This window comes from Macaca nemestrina, chromosome X, assembly GCF_043159975.1.
Source record: "Macaca nemestrina isolate mMacNem1 chromosome X, mMacNem.hap1, whole genome shotgun sequence".
NCBI classification, from domain to species: domain Eukaryota; kingdom Metazoa; phylum Chordata; class Mammalia; order Primates; family Cercopithecidae; genus Macaca; species Macaca nemestrina.
The window spans coordinates 43,470,530-43,485,753 of NC_092145.1; the positions used below are offsets into that span (position 1 = coordinate 43,470,530).

General features: G+C 39.7%; 1 protein-coding gene across 2 annotated transcripts in view; it reads left to right on the plus strand.

Annotated features, from left to right (window-relative positions):
• LOC105490484 (transient receptor potential cation channel subfamily C member 5) overlaps positions 1–15,224 on the plus strand; it is a 327,334-nt gene that overhangs the window by 172,480 nt on the left and 139,630 nt on the right. For both annotated transcript variants that reach the window (XM_011756193.3, XM_024795644.2), the window contains one exon: positions 3,418–3,939. In XM_011756193.3, coding sequence (XP_011754495.1) covers positions 3,418–3,939 — 522 coding nt within the window. The remainder of the gene's footprint in view (positions 1–3,417; positions 3,940–15,224) is intronic.

Genomic DNA, 15,224 nt, shown 5'->3' on the forward strand with positions numbered 1-15,224 from the left:
GCTCAAGCAATCCTCCCACCCCAACCTCCCTACTTGCTGGGACCACAGGTGCTTGCCATCACACCTAGCTAATATAATGTTTTTTGTTTTGTTTTTTTAGAGACAGAGTGTCACTGTGTTGCCCAGGCTGGTCTTGAACTCCTGGACTCAAGTGATCCTCTCACCTCGGCCTCCCAAAGTGCTGGGATTACAGGCGTGAGCCACCACGCCTGGCCCAAGAGAGTCAATTCCTTAATGTGAAAATAGGAAATTTAATTTATGTTTGCTGAGTGTCTGCTGTACATCTAGCACTGTGCTAGATGCCATAGGGGAAACAAGAGCAGACCAGGACAACTCTGCCTTCAAAGAGCTCATAACCTTATCAAGGAGGCAAAAAGTACATGTGTGAAGTAATTTGAGAATAATATAAGACAACATCAGAAAAGTGATTTTCTTGCATGTAACCTTGTGCCCGCAATATCTGAGTGGAGAGCAAGAGATAAGCTCAAAGTTAGAAGAAGGAGCTATTGAAGAAGTCAGAACTTGCAACGGCCCTTGAGTGGCAGAGAAATGGGGCGAGAGACCATTCCACACAGGGAATCCACAAGGATATACACACAGAAAGCAACCTGTGAGTGGCAACACTGATAGAAGGAGGAAAAACAGTCTGGGTGGGAGGGCAAGGTTGGTCACTGTAGACCAGTTTTCTTTTCAAAAGGTTTCCTCTCTGGCGTTAGGTACTCAGGAAGTCAAATGGAGAATCATAAAGTTCCTTGTTAGACAATATAATCAGATACTTTCAGAAAGCATTTCATTATTCTACGCATGAACAACCACAACCTTTTGGCTGTATCAGACAAGTGGGGCTAAACACTATTCACAGGTATTGCTGTGTGTCTTGGACAGGACTGGCAGCACTGCCACGGAAGAAAAGAAAGGAAAAGAGTAAGAAAAGTAGAAAGAATAAGGAAGAGGGGGAGAGAGAGAAAGCGAAAGAGACAGCAAGAGAGAGAGAGAGAGAGTGAGGAAGGAGGAATAGCATGGTAGGAAGCAGACCCATACCCCCAATCTAACCCAGGAAATCCTGTGCTACAGGTTAGCCTCTCTTCCCTTCTGCTCAACACTTTCAGACCCAGACACAGATTGAGGAAGGCCTCTGCCCAGAGAAAGGGCAGAGTTCTCAGATCTGAGCTCTCTTCTTCCTGGGGAGACTGTGACAAATTTCTCACTTCCCCATCTCTCCCAGTTCTAGGCTTTATGCTGATGGTGTTTATATTCATTTCCAGGCCCACTCAGACCTACTTCTTCCTTAGCCTGTAGGCTTATGTTAATTTCTGAGATTACTCTTTCCTATGTCCAATTTACTTTATGAGCCAGTTGCTCACTTCCTGCTGTCTTGTTTGTAGCGGCTCCCTCTAAATGTTTAACAATGTTTACTCGCTGTTCCATGCTAGCAATTAATGACCATCATGCAGTCAGCTTTCAACTATTGAGAGGCTGATGCAAGCACTCAGTAAGGAAACAGATTTCTTGCAAACTCCTCCTCCTCCACCTTTCTACTACTCTATGTTTTCTGGCCACTTCCCTGTTGGAGAATCCTGCGTGCAAGGTGGGAGGGAGGCAATGATGTTGAAAAACAGTAACTCATCCCTTTGTCAGTTAGCCAGTAACTGTGGGTTGTTGTTTTATTTTTTAAAGAAGTTTTGAGAGTAAAAAGAACCTATTGATTAAAACACGATTTGTCTCTCTTATTTAGAGAGATAAAGAAAATTAAAAACAAAACAAAAATCCCATGATTTGTCTATTCGATGAGACTCCCAATTATCCACGGTCTGTCCTACCCAGTTAAAATGAACGTTTGAAACATTTTTTCCTAAAGTGTAATAAAATCAATATTTCTCAATTTTCTGGAATCCTATCCATGTTTTGGATACTGGGCTCCACCTCTTCATAAAGCCTCTGTTGCCTCTATTGACTATTCCAGTCCTCCCCTTCTCTAGCTCTAGATCCTACCACACTTAAACTCTTCTGTGAGTCTAGCAAGCTGCCTCAGCTTCCCTACTGGACTGAGAAAAGACTGGGTCCTAAAAGAGACTTCTTTTTTTTTTGAGACTGAGTCTTGCTCTGTTGCCCAGGCTGGAGTGCAGTGGTGTGATCTCGGTTCACTGTCAGCTCCGCCTCCTGGGTTCACGCCATTCTCCTGCAGCAGCCTCCCAAGTAGCTGGGACTACAGGCGCCCGCCACCACACCTGGCTAATTTTTTGTATTTTCAGTTGAGACGGGATTTCACTGTGTTAGCCAAGTTGGTCTCTATCTCTTGACCTCATGATCCACCCGCCTCAGCCTCCCAAAGTGCTGGGATTACAGGCGTGAGCCACCGTCCCTGGCAAGAGACATTTCAGAGTTGAAAGATTTTTTAATTCATTGATCAGGTTCTGCGCACTCACCCAGAAGTGCCCCTGAATACCCAAAGAAGCCCCCACCTTCATCGCTGCTATTTACACTAAACATTACATCATGGACATAAAAATTTTATCAATGATCCTTTTGCTATCAGTATCCCATCCCCAAGCCGAGAAGTCTTCATTTTCAGAGTACTTCTTCCTGACCCTAACGAATTATCTTTACCTTCCTGGGACCTACAGGAAGTTGGACAAACCCTGTCTCGCCTTGGTCTTTGGTCCCCTGAAGTTATATATATGTGTGTGTGTGTGTATATATATACACTTATGCATATATACATGTATGTGTGTGTGTGTGTGTGTATACACACACACAAAGTTAATGTAATCATTTGAGAGAATCTTCTCTTCAGCCCCCGGGGTTTGATTTAATGATACAGTCTTGAAGATTACTGGTTGTCGTTAGCCTTTCAAATAAATATTCCTGCAGCCTCTACTGCCCATTTGGAACTGAGCAGATATACTATGTACTGTTACCAGTTTTATGTAAGTTTGCTCTACCCAAATAATTCTCCAGGAGGTCAGGAAAAAATGTCCTTTACTCCTCTGTATTGTCCAGTATGTCTCAGACAGAAATGGGCATGTTGTCATTGCATAATTGACAACGTGACTCTAGAGCTCGGCTCTAGACTCTTGCTTGGGTTTGAATCTTGGCTCTGCTGACTAAAATCTTTGTAACCTTAGGTGTGTTCATTAATCTCTCTGTGTCTCAGCTTCTTCATATGGGAACAATATTTACCTCACAAGGTTGTTGTGGAGATTAAATGAGTAAAGACATGTAATGTGCTTAGAATAGTGGCTGGCACACAATAAGTATTCCATAAACATTAGCTATAAGGAAGGAGGTTTAGGAGGTCAAAAAATTGAAATGAGAATGGAGACTCTAATTCCTGAATTGCCAGCATTTTATAGGACCTATGCTTCTCTCTCCAAACTTTAATCCTGCCCTTCTATGCTTCTCATTTCTTGTACCTAGGTCCCCACTCTGATGATGGACACACAGTTCTCTGAGTTCACACCGGACATCACTCCCATCATGCTGGCTGCCCACACCAACAACTACGAAATCATCAAATTGCTTGTCCAAAAACGGGTCACTATCCCACGGCCCCACCAGATCCGCTGCAACTGTGTGGAGTGTGTGTCTAGTTCAGAGGTAGACAGTCTGCGCCACTCTCGCTCCCGACTGAACATCTATAAGGCTTTGGCAAGCCCCTCACTCATTGCCTTATCAAGTGAGGACCCCATCCTAACTGCCTTCCGCCTGGGCTGGGAGCTCAAGGAGCTCAGCAAGGTGGAGAACGAGTTCAAGGCCGAGTATGAGGAGCTCTCTCAGCAGTGCAAGCTCTTTGCCAAAGACCTGCTGGACCAAGCTCGGAGCTCCAGGGAACTGGAGATCATCCTCAATCATCGAGATGACCACAGTGAAGAGCTTGACCCTCAGAAGTACCATGACCTGGCCAAGTTGAAGGTGGCAATCAAATACCACCAGAAAGAGGTAAGCTGAGCTCATGTCTGCTTTCAGGGAAGCTTAAGGCCTCCAAAGCCTGGAGCAGCAGAGCAAGAATCAGCATTTTTCTACCATTTCGCTCTCTAACAAACAAATGGTTGGGCAGGCCTCACAGCTAGGCCCATTTATCCAAGGCACAGACAACCTTTTTGTATTTTCTTTATGGCCAGATAAGTAACCATCTGATTCTTTGATGGAAAAGCATTCATGCATTTAACAAATGCTTACTGAGCACTGTTCTGAGTGTTTGCAATACAGAAGACAGACACTGACCCTGCTTTCATGGAGCTTACAAGCTGGCAGTGGATATAGAGTAAATGATCACTGTAACGAATATATAGTTACCTACTAAGATGTGTACTTTGAAAGAACAGTGTTCTGTGATAGCACATAACAAAGTATCCTATCCTATATACTGGGGACATAGTGGGCAGTGATTACAGAAGGGTCACTGCCTGGATGCTGCTAATTGTTGGCACAACTGAATCCCTGGCAGCCCCTTAGTGAGAAGGCTAAAAAACACAGTTGAAAGATGAAGTCATACTCAGGGTTTGTAGTTCAATAAAAGGTTGGAGCAGGATCTGCTATGGTATGACCTCCAAAATGTTAGGTTCCACCTCTTTGAAGGAGGGCAATTCAAGCAGGTCACAGGTGAGGCTCTGCTTTCCATTTAGGCAAGATTTACAATCAAGCAGGTGTAGTTCTATGCCATCTTATCAAACAGTTTGGGAGAGCCTCCTAACAAGGCTAACTTAGCCCTTTAAGGAAGCAGCATGATACCATGGAAAAAGCAGGGACTGTGGAGCCAGAGCAACTGAGGATAGAATTTTAACCCACTAGCTGTATGACCTAAAGAAACTCACTCCTATTTTCAGGGCATTAGTTTTCTCATTTATAAAATAGAGATGAAAATAGTTTCTTCACTTCATAGGGGATTGTGGGAAATAAGAAAATACAGCATTCAGTGCATGGCACCAGAAGTACTTTAATGTCCATTTCCATCTCTTTTCCATGCTACCTGGAGTCAAAGCAGCTGAGGGGTGCCTGCCAGCTGAAGGGCAACTGGCAGTGCCATTCCTTCATGGATCCAGGCTCTGAGACAAACCTCATTGTGTGTTTATCTGGTCCCTTTTTCTCAGACAAAAATAAAAGTACTATGCCTTAGAAATGAGGCAAAAAACAAATACCAGGGCAACCTGGAAAGGGATAAAAAATGAAGAAGAGCAACATGGAGATCGAAAGGGCTATACTGGAGGAAGTGGTAAATGGTTAGGCCTACCTATGAGTCCCCTTATTTTATTTTTGCCATTTACCTGCTTTAAGTTATTTCAATAAGCCTGGTGTTGTGCTTACTTCCCTGGAGAAATGTAAAGATAAAATAAAATAATAAAATAAAATAAAATAGGTAATGTACTTATGCATAGCGAAATACTGAGCATACAGTAGCAGTCAATAACTATTAGCTGAGCGGGGTGTGGTGGCTCACACCTGTAATCCCGGCACTTTGGGAAGCCAAAGTTGGCAGATCATCTGAGGTCAGGAGTTCGAGACCAGCCTGGTCAACATGGTGAAACCCAGTCTCTACTAAAAATACAAAAATTAGCTGGGCGTGGTGGCAGGTGCATGTAATCCCAGCTACTCAGGAGGCTGAGACATGAAAATCACTTGAACCTGGGAGGCAGAGGTTGCAGTAAGTCAAGATTGTGCCATGGTACTCTAGCCTGGGCAATAGAGTGAGACTCTGTCTCAAAAAATATTTACTATTAGCTGTTAAAATTATTCATTTTTATTGTTACACATGGAGGACTCGTGGCATATGGTCTAATTCTGTACAGTAAAATGGCAGGTAATAGATATAGTAAAGGCCCATCCTTCTCTTATCCCGCCCTCCCACAGCCCTGCTGTTGATATGAAGTATCAGTCATTGTGTTAAGCAGTCTGCTGTATCTACACTTTGATATAAGTATATATTTCTATTAAAGATGTATATTATTGTTTCAGTGTGTTTTCACTTTACATAAATTGTTATAATACTGTGAGAAAGAAAATCACAGATATTTTTAGAACATGAATTGCTTCCAAGTGACAGAATGGTTAATGGGAATAAAATAGTTTTTAAAAAATAGATAATTGCAGAATACAACTAAAGTTTACAATCCTCGCCCCGCTGAATATGAGATAAACTTTACAATTTTAGGCACCCCATGCTCTTTAAAATTGAGAATGCATTTATTTTCAAACAATTTCACTGCAATATTTCATCAATTTTGTGTTGGTAGGTCACCTTCTATTGTATGGCTTGACTCCACCTGCTCATATGATCTTCATTTGCCAGTTTTAGTTACTGTTGCATTTGAAAACCAGTGTGATGACTTTCTCACTGTCATGGGGATCTGCTTGTCACATGACCACGGAATCACTTTTGTATTATACATTAACTGCCCCCCAACCCTCATTAACCTTCTCATCACTTTTTTCCACTTTGTTTTAGTCCTTTTACTGTCCAGAAACTTTGTCCCTTGTATTCTTTATTCCATAATTTCTTATCATTGTTTTTACATAATATCTTTATGCTACTATATTTTCATATATTTCTTAACTATCATCCCACTAACCTGAATGTGGTGCGGGGTCTTATTTTTTCTTGCTCTCTTGATTAATCATCAGAGACTCCAACATTGTTTCCAGGGTCCATTCCTGTGTACACTGAAGTGGAATTTTTATTGTGGTAAGATATACCTAATATAAAATTTCAAATTTTAACCACTTGTAAGTTTACACTTCAGTGGAATTAAGTACATTCACATTGTGCAACCATCATCACTAGGATTCATTTTTGAAGATGCACAAGTTTTGGAGTGTCTATTTTACTTTCAATAGTGAACCTATCTAAGTATAGTTTCATATTTCACAAGGCCATTTTTTCAAAAAATTTATTTATTTATTTATTTATTTTTGAGACGGAGTCTCACTCTGTCACCCAGGTTGGAGTGCAGTGGCACAGTCTCGGCTCGCTGCAACCTCTGACTCTTGGGTTCAATCGATTCTCCTGCCTCAGCCTCCATAGTAGTTGGGACTACAGGCATGCACCACCACACCAAGAAAATTTTTGTATTTTTTTTTAAGTAGAGATGGGGTTTCGCCGTGCTGGCCAGGCTGGTCTTGAACTCCTGACCTCAAGTGATCTGCCCACCTCGGCCCCTCAAAGTGCTGGGATTACAGGCGTAAGCCACCGCACCCAGCCTATTTTTATTATTTTTAGAGACAAGGTCTCACTATGTTGCCTAGGCTGGTTTCAAACTCCTGGCCTCAAACTCCTGGCCTCAAGTGATCTCATCTCAGCCTCCCAAAGCGCTGGGATTACAGATGTGAGCCACCATGCCCAGCCAGCTAAATTATGTTTAATCCATAACACTAGCAAAGTAGCCTTTCTTAACTATTCAATATTATGGATATTCAGCAGTAATCAAAGTAATTTCAAAAGTTAGTAATCAAAGTAATTTCAAAAATCAAGTAATTTCAAAAGTAAATTACTTTTTGAAAAGTAATTCAAAAAGCAGTCTATTTATGCAAAGATCAACAATTTTAGGCCTGGTGCTATTCACTGACATTTGTGAATCAAATAAATGAAAACCATGGTATTTAGTAGACTGAATTGTTTCCATCAGATCACATCAAACTCTAGCTCCAGGTATACAGCTGGGATACTGAGTGACTGTCAACTTCAATGTCAATAGTGATAAAGAATATAATTCCATAGAGCCACTGAAATTCAAATATGGCCTAAAGTTTAGTCTCATAGCCAGAGACTTCAGAATCATTTGGAGATTTATATTTATATATTTTGCTCCAAATTTTCCAAGATAAATTATCTTAGCAATGGCTATACATCAATTTTGACATAATTAGTTTCTCTTCAAACTAAGCCACACTGATTAGAAAGGCAGGCTTGAGAAATCATATATATCTCAAAGTTTATACTCCAAAGGCATTGCTTCAGGAATGTAAAACATAATTTATACTCATCAAACTCTATAAATCCCTTCTGAATTGTGACTTCATTTCTAGAAAAAAAAACAAAAAACAAAAAAAACTGTAATCCTTCCCAACCTGTGAATTAGAGTTTTTTAAAAATATGTGGTTTCATTGAGTCTCAAATGCATACAGCCTCTAATTTCTCTCTATTCAATTCACATGTCTAGTTTAAGGCTGAATAATCCCACTTCTTAAACAAATCAGCAATGTCCTTTTTGGAGTTGTGTTTTTGTAATTTTAACTTTAGCATATAAATTTAGCTCAATGATGTGAGCTACTGAGGTTCCAACTCAAGTGTCTGTGAGAACTTCGTTCTCAAATGTTCTTGATTTGAGGAATCACACTGATAAGTCTGTTCAATACATATCCAAAATCTAGTCTTTAAAAAAAAAACTGAAACACTCACACTGTGCTTAGAACCACAAGCATAAAAACGTCATGATTTTGATCTTTATTTTATCATGTTATATAATACACTTGATTTTTGCAGTATAAACTCTTCTCATGTAGGATTTGATGAAACTAGACAAACCAATCTTTCCTTTCGATGCAAATAAATGAATGAAACCTAACTTTATGCTTCCATTATTATTATTATTTATTTTTATTTTTATTTTCGAGACAGAGTTTCACTATGTCACCCAGGCTGGAATGCAATGGTGCCATCTCAGCTCACTGCAACCTCCATCTCCCAGGTTCAAGTAATCCTCCCACCTCAGCCTCCCTAGTATCTGGAACTACAGGCATGCACCACCACGCCTGGCTAATTTTTGTATTTTTAGTAGAGACGGGTTTTACCATGTTGGCCAGCTGGTCTCAAACTCCTGACCTCAGGTGATCCACCTACCTGGGCCTCCCAAATTGCTTGGATTATAGGGATGAGCCACCACGCCAGTCCTATGTTTCCATTATGTTTATGGCAATTAACTCAGCTTTTCCATGTTAGACAAAATTTCTCAAATTCTTTGAAGGCATATAGTTTATGTGTGCTAACTCATCAAGAAAAACACATATTAACATCTTAAGTGGGTCACACTCCAGGATTTAGAGGAACACATTTTCCCTGAGGGTTACATATCAGGAGCCCCAAACCAAGATGGAAACATTTTTTAAAAGGACATTTTTTTTTTTCAAATGACCTTCATACCCTAAAGACTGTAGGAGAATGCACAAGAATTATTTCCCAGGATCAGAATTATTCAAAGAGAAACTGCCTCTAGATGAGAATGAAATAACTGAGCTAAAAGAGAAAAGTTGTCTTTTCCATTTGATTCCATGCTTAATAACAGTTGGACCATGAGGTTCTGTCTTCAAGGATAGATAGGATTACTTCCTCAATGTCTGTAATCAGGAGTAGGACAGAGCAGATGCACTACTTCTCCACTCTCTAGTGCCATCCCTGATGACACCTTGCTAAATCTTTTAAAGTGTGCTGTGATTCCAACTGGGGAAAAAATGAAGAAATACCCAGTACAAATGGAAATTTTCCCAATGAGTCGAGGTTTGTGGGAGAGAAGCATCAAGAACTCCGGCACCTTGGATAAGGACCCAAAGATAAGCCCATTCACATCTTAAGTTTCAAATAGACAACATGTCTTTTTAGAACTTGAGCCTAAAAGCTGTATTTCACACAAAACATTTTTTTTCTCCATAAAATGAGCTGCAACAGAGCTGATTTTCCAAAGCTGGAAGTTAGGGGTTTGCTTACATTAAAAATTTAGAAGTCATAGTTTCAAGAAAGGCATGTTCCCCCAAGTTTAAGTAAGAATAAAGGTATTAGAACAACCAATATTTCCAGAATTTGTCATAATATGGAGGCATGTGTATTTACGTGCTTTCAACAACCGATTTTGTCAATGACACCCTTTTTTTTTTTTTTTTTTTTTAAGACAGGGTTTCGCTTTGTTGCCCAGGCTGGAGTGCAGTGGCATGATCTTGGCTCACTGCAACCTCCATCTCCCAGGTTCAAGCTATTCTCATGCCTCAGCCTCCTGAGTAGCTGGGATTACAGGCGCCCACCACTGTGCTGGCTGATTTTTTTGTATTTTAGTAGAGATGGGGTTTCACCATGTTGCCCAGGCTGGTCTCGAACTCCTGAGCTCAGGCAATCTGCTTATCTTGGCCTCCCAAAGTGCTAGGATTACAGGCGTGAGCCACCGCGCCCAGCCAGTTAATGACATCTTTGATTAGAGGAATCTGAAACACTAAAGTTGTGTTTCATAAACATTGCCCCCTTGTCCACCTTATATGAATATTTGGGGTAAACTTAAAATTATCTTTTGAGATGCCTTCAGCATTTTTCTTTTTTTTTTATTTTTTTGAGAAGAGTCTCGCTCTGTCACCCAAGTTGGAGTGCAGTGGTGCGATCTCGGCTCACTGCAAGCTCTGCCTCCCAGGTTCACACCATTCTCCTGCCTCAGCCTCCCGAGTAGCTGGGACTACAGGCGCCCGCCACCACGCCCAGCTAATTTTTTGTGTTTTTAGTAGAGCCGGGATTTCACGGTGTTAGCCAGGATGGTCTCAATCTCCTGACCTCGTGATTCGCCCACCTCGGCCTCCCAAAGTGCTGGGAGCCACCACATCCAGCCACCTTCAGCATTTTTCTAGGGTCTTTTAAGATGAAATTGTGACCAGGTATAAAGACTTCAGTGATTTTCCTCACCTTGTAAAATGCAGTTCCAACCTTCATAAGTATAATGGCAATCACCTTCAAGGATTATTTATTACCCTGAAGAGATGTGATATTGGAAGCCGACAGTTTTATCAATACAAGTAATTCACAAATAACTAACTTCAGGAACTAGAAGTTATTTTTTATTTCTTTAGGGATTTTCTGTTGGTTGGTTGGTTGGTTTGTGAGCTTACTGAGGGTTAAAGAGACAGAAGAAACCCAGTTTTAAATACGGGCTGGAGAGAGTAGGATCTCTGAAAAAAATATAAGAAATATTCCCAAGAGGAATCAGTAAGTACATCTAGTCTATTAAGATAAGACTGTCAGTACAAAAACACAACAAAAATCATAAAAATCAAGTTGGATCATAGTGGGTTAATAACGTTCAGAGTTACATAGCCCCCTCAGGAACAAAATCTTAGCCTTGAATGGAATATAATTCATTATTTCCTGAAGGGCTTTTTCATATTGTTTTTTTCCTCATTGTTATTCCTACTAGAACTCAAGTAGACTCCCCAAAAGAATTCAGTTTGGTAAAAACAAACAAACAAACAAACAAAAAAGCTCCAAAGAATGAAACAATAGCTGATTTCCAAACTCTAACTTTGGCATGAAGTAGAATAAGAAAGCTCTAATCTCTTAGAAAACAGGTGTAAAACTATTAGATAATTATTTCATGTCAAATAGACTTTCAGGTATTGTCATACAAACTTTTTTTTGCAGATGGGTGAATTTTCTTTTTAATTTTTAAGTTCTGGGGTACATTTGCAGGATGTGTAGGTTTGTCACATAGGTAAACATGTGCCTTGGTGGTTTGCTGCACTGATCAACCCATCACCTAGGTATTAAGTCCAGCATCCATTAGCTGGGAATCCATTACTGATGCTCCCTCTCCCCACCCCAGCCCCCAACAGGCCCCAGTGTGTGTTGCTCCCCTCCCTGTGTCCATATGTTCTCATTGTTCAGCTCCCACTTATAAGTGAGAACATGTGGCTTCTGGTTTTCTGTTGCTGCTTTAGTTTGCTGAGGGTAATAGCTTCCAACTCCATCCATGTCCCTGCAAAGGACATGATCTCGTTCTGTTTTATGGCTGCATAGTATTCCATGGTGTATATGTACCACATTTCCTTTATCCAGTCTATCACTGATGGGCATTTAGGTTGATTCCATGTCTTTGCTATTGTGAATAGTGCTGCAATGAATATATGCATGCACATTTTTCAGATATTCCTGAAAAGTCCTGATTTCATATATTGTCTCAATGTCAGATATGTCATGCCATGAAAACCATTATTTCAATTGTTCCTTATTATCACTGAAGGTAAGCAGAAAATTTATTAATAACCCTCATTTTGCAAATGAGAAAGGACTATGTTTAGAGATTTGTTTAAGATCATCTGACAAAGCCAGAAGTAGAACTTCAGACTCCTAGTACAACATTCTCTCTTATTATGCTCTGCTACCTTATGTTGAGTGAAGTTCTTGTGTGCCCATTTGGTAGCCTCCAAATTCACCACCAGGTATTTTAAGATGACCACACCTTTTTTGATTTGTGAATGAAAGTTTATTAGTTAAAATCTCTTGACAGAAAACAATAAAATGGTTTAGATCAATAGCTAATACAGATTTTAAACAATCATAAGATAATAACTAGCAGTAATCATCACACATAAGAATTTATATAGGCACAACTCCCCACATATTTTAGCCCAAGCAAATCAGGGTGAAAACTTGTACTACCTAATCTAATGCCATCTACCAGCCTATCTTCCTTGATTTTCACACCTTTAAGCTTGTCTCAGAATGATGAGCCCCTCTCTTTTCTGCCATGCTATATAATAATTGGCTTTAGCATTGGTCTTAAGAAGATACAGAAAAGGGCTAATTTGCATAAAGGATCAGCCACTCACTCCATTCTCCTGGAGGAGATGCAGGATTTCAATCAGAGATATCCAATCAGTGGACTAAACTAGTTAATAATTCTCCATCTAATTGAGCTTTCAGATACACGACTTATGTCAATCGCCTACCAGCTATTTATAGCAACATCTTAGGGTTGGCTAATTTGCAGAAGACAAAAACAGGGCTTTGGTCATAAACCTGTTCAGAAACTAACTCCATATCATGGCTTTCCATCGTAAACAGTCGCATAACTGTTGACAATTTATTAATTTGCTTCTCTCTCCTGAAAACACCATCCCCGCTAGTTCTTGTTCCTAAGTATTGTCTTATTTCCTAAACATTTCTTTTCACTATTAACTCTAATTCTGTTCCATAGAGAAAACATACTTAATACAACAATCCATTCCTTGGAGCAGGGGTCATATCTTAACAATTCTTAAGCGCATACAATTACAGAATCAAGGCAAACACTGGAATATATCTTATCTAGTTCCTGAGGTACCGTTACAGTACAATCTGTCCAGGTGACCCAGGCAAACAAGGGGCCCGCCAGCTCCACATATTATGAGGTTGTAGCATGTTCCTGCTTTGATGCCTAAGGACTATATTAAACATTACGGGCTGTCTTATGGGCTGGTTCAAATCTTTGTCCTGTTTCAAGGTCTAGAGTAGTCTCACGGATTTCTCTTGATGTAGTTTCATAACCTCCTTGAGTTAGTATGGTTACTTGTGTTCTCTTATAATACACTAACAGTTTTAACAAGCTTACATTAATCTGTTGTAGAATTGTTATAAAGTCCATATTCCAAAGTTCTACTCGGAGGAATAGCTACATTTTGGGATCTATCATGTTTAAGAGCACCAGGTCTGTCCTGCTACAGTTAAACTGCTCACCAAATAAAATTTGTAGCGGACTGGTGGCTTCTCCTTGGATGTGTTCTCTGATATTGTCCAGGTATTTATGCTTTGAGTTTTATTGTGACACAAAATTATAGCCCAGTTTCCTAAAGTCCAAATCCTTGTGGGGAGTGTGTATCTTCCCTGGCTGTTTCTGAAGCTATAATTAAAGCAAAGGTTCCTTTAACTTTTATCTAGTTCTCATATTTTTATTCTTATTTACTAAATGTATAACTTTTCTTGTTTAACTGTTATCACTAATCTTTCTAGTAAAACTGTTCCTAATGGAATGGAGTGATAAACTGTTTCACCTTGCTTTCCCACTACTCTATTTAGGTTAATTTGGCATAGTCACTTTGTACTCCATCAATTATTTGCCATTTTTGACATAACTGCATATCTAGAGTCCCCTATACTGGGAAAGCGAGATAGTAAGATTCAGTTTGTCCAGTGATTGTGGCAGTAAAATCCCTCAATCTGCTATCCCATGTGGATTTTAATTATCCAGTTGTTGTTTTATGATATAATTTTTATTTTTCCTATTTGTGTTTTTCTTTGCTCCTCTAAGTCTCCTGAATCTTCACCTACTCTTATCAATCCTTTCACATAGTAGTCTATTGTAGAAAGTTCTCATATTAATATTTGAATAGTTCCATAAATTCTGATTTGCAAAGATTAGCTCTGAAGTCACCTGTGTTAAATATCATTTTAATCCTTTTGACTATATGCTTTAGGCCTTTATATGAATTGCTATAGTCCAATTTCCACCAGTGTGGATTTCCTTCTACATCTCATTTCTTTGCAGTTTGTATATAATACATTGTCTAGTGATATACCTTTATATCTTTACCTAGTTGTTGCCCATGTCATGAGATGCAATGGTCATTCTCTAGGAAGGAGGGCCATAGTGTCCATGGGCTTGTCTAAAAGGTAGCTATTTTTCCAAATAAAAATGAGAGTACTGTATGGCATGCAATTGATATGGTCAGTAAATTTCCTGCATATTTATTTCGTCTCTTTCTGTTTTGATTTGTGGGTCCTTCAGCTATTCCATTTTCCCCTTCTGGCATATGCAAAATTATTGTGGCTAAATACCAACCCATATGTTATCTAAATTCATTACTGTACCTATCTCTCAACAGTAAATATTTCTGGTCTGAGGTTGCAGCAGATTCACTGTAACTATTCTTTTTAAATTAAGCTGTATTCAGGAAGATATATTTTATCCACATCCAGTGCGGATAAATTACATACCATTACAGAATCAAGGCAAACACTGGAATATATCTTATCTAGTTCCTGAGGTACCATTACAGTACAATCTGTCCAGGTGACCCAGGCAAACAAGGGGCCAGCCAGCTCCACATATTATAAGGTTGTAGCATCGTCCTGCTTTGATGCCTAAGGACTATATCTAGTCCACAGATATCTAGTCCAATATGGTGAGTGTTTGTCTTTCCATCGGTGAATAATCCTTGTAGGGCTTTCCTTAGCCCTTCTATTACTTCTCTCTTTGATTATTTGGTATAGTGTGCCTTTTCCATTTGGGGAATAACAGTGCAAAGTAGCTGCAATGTGGTCAGAATGTGCAAGAACAGTCCTGCATTGGAACTCTTGGTCCCAGCTTTTTCAGTTTTCTCCTTGGCAACAGTCATTTGAAAATCCTTCTGCACTTTTATTATCTGGTAGATAGTGCTCTTTTAAAATTACCTCCCTTAGTCTGCTATAGCATTTTTAGTTGGACACATGCTCTCTAAAAGGATAAGTT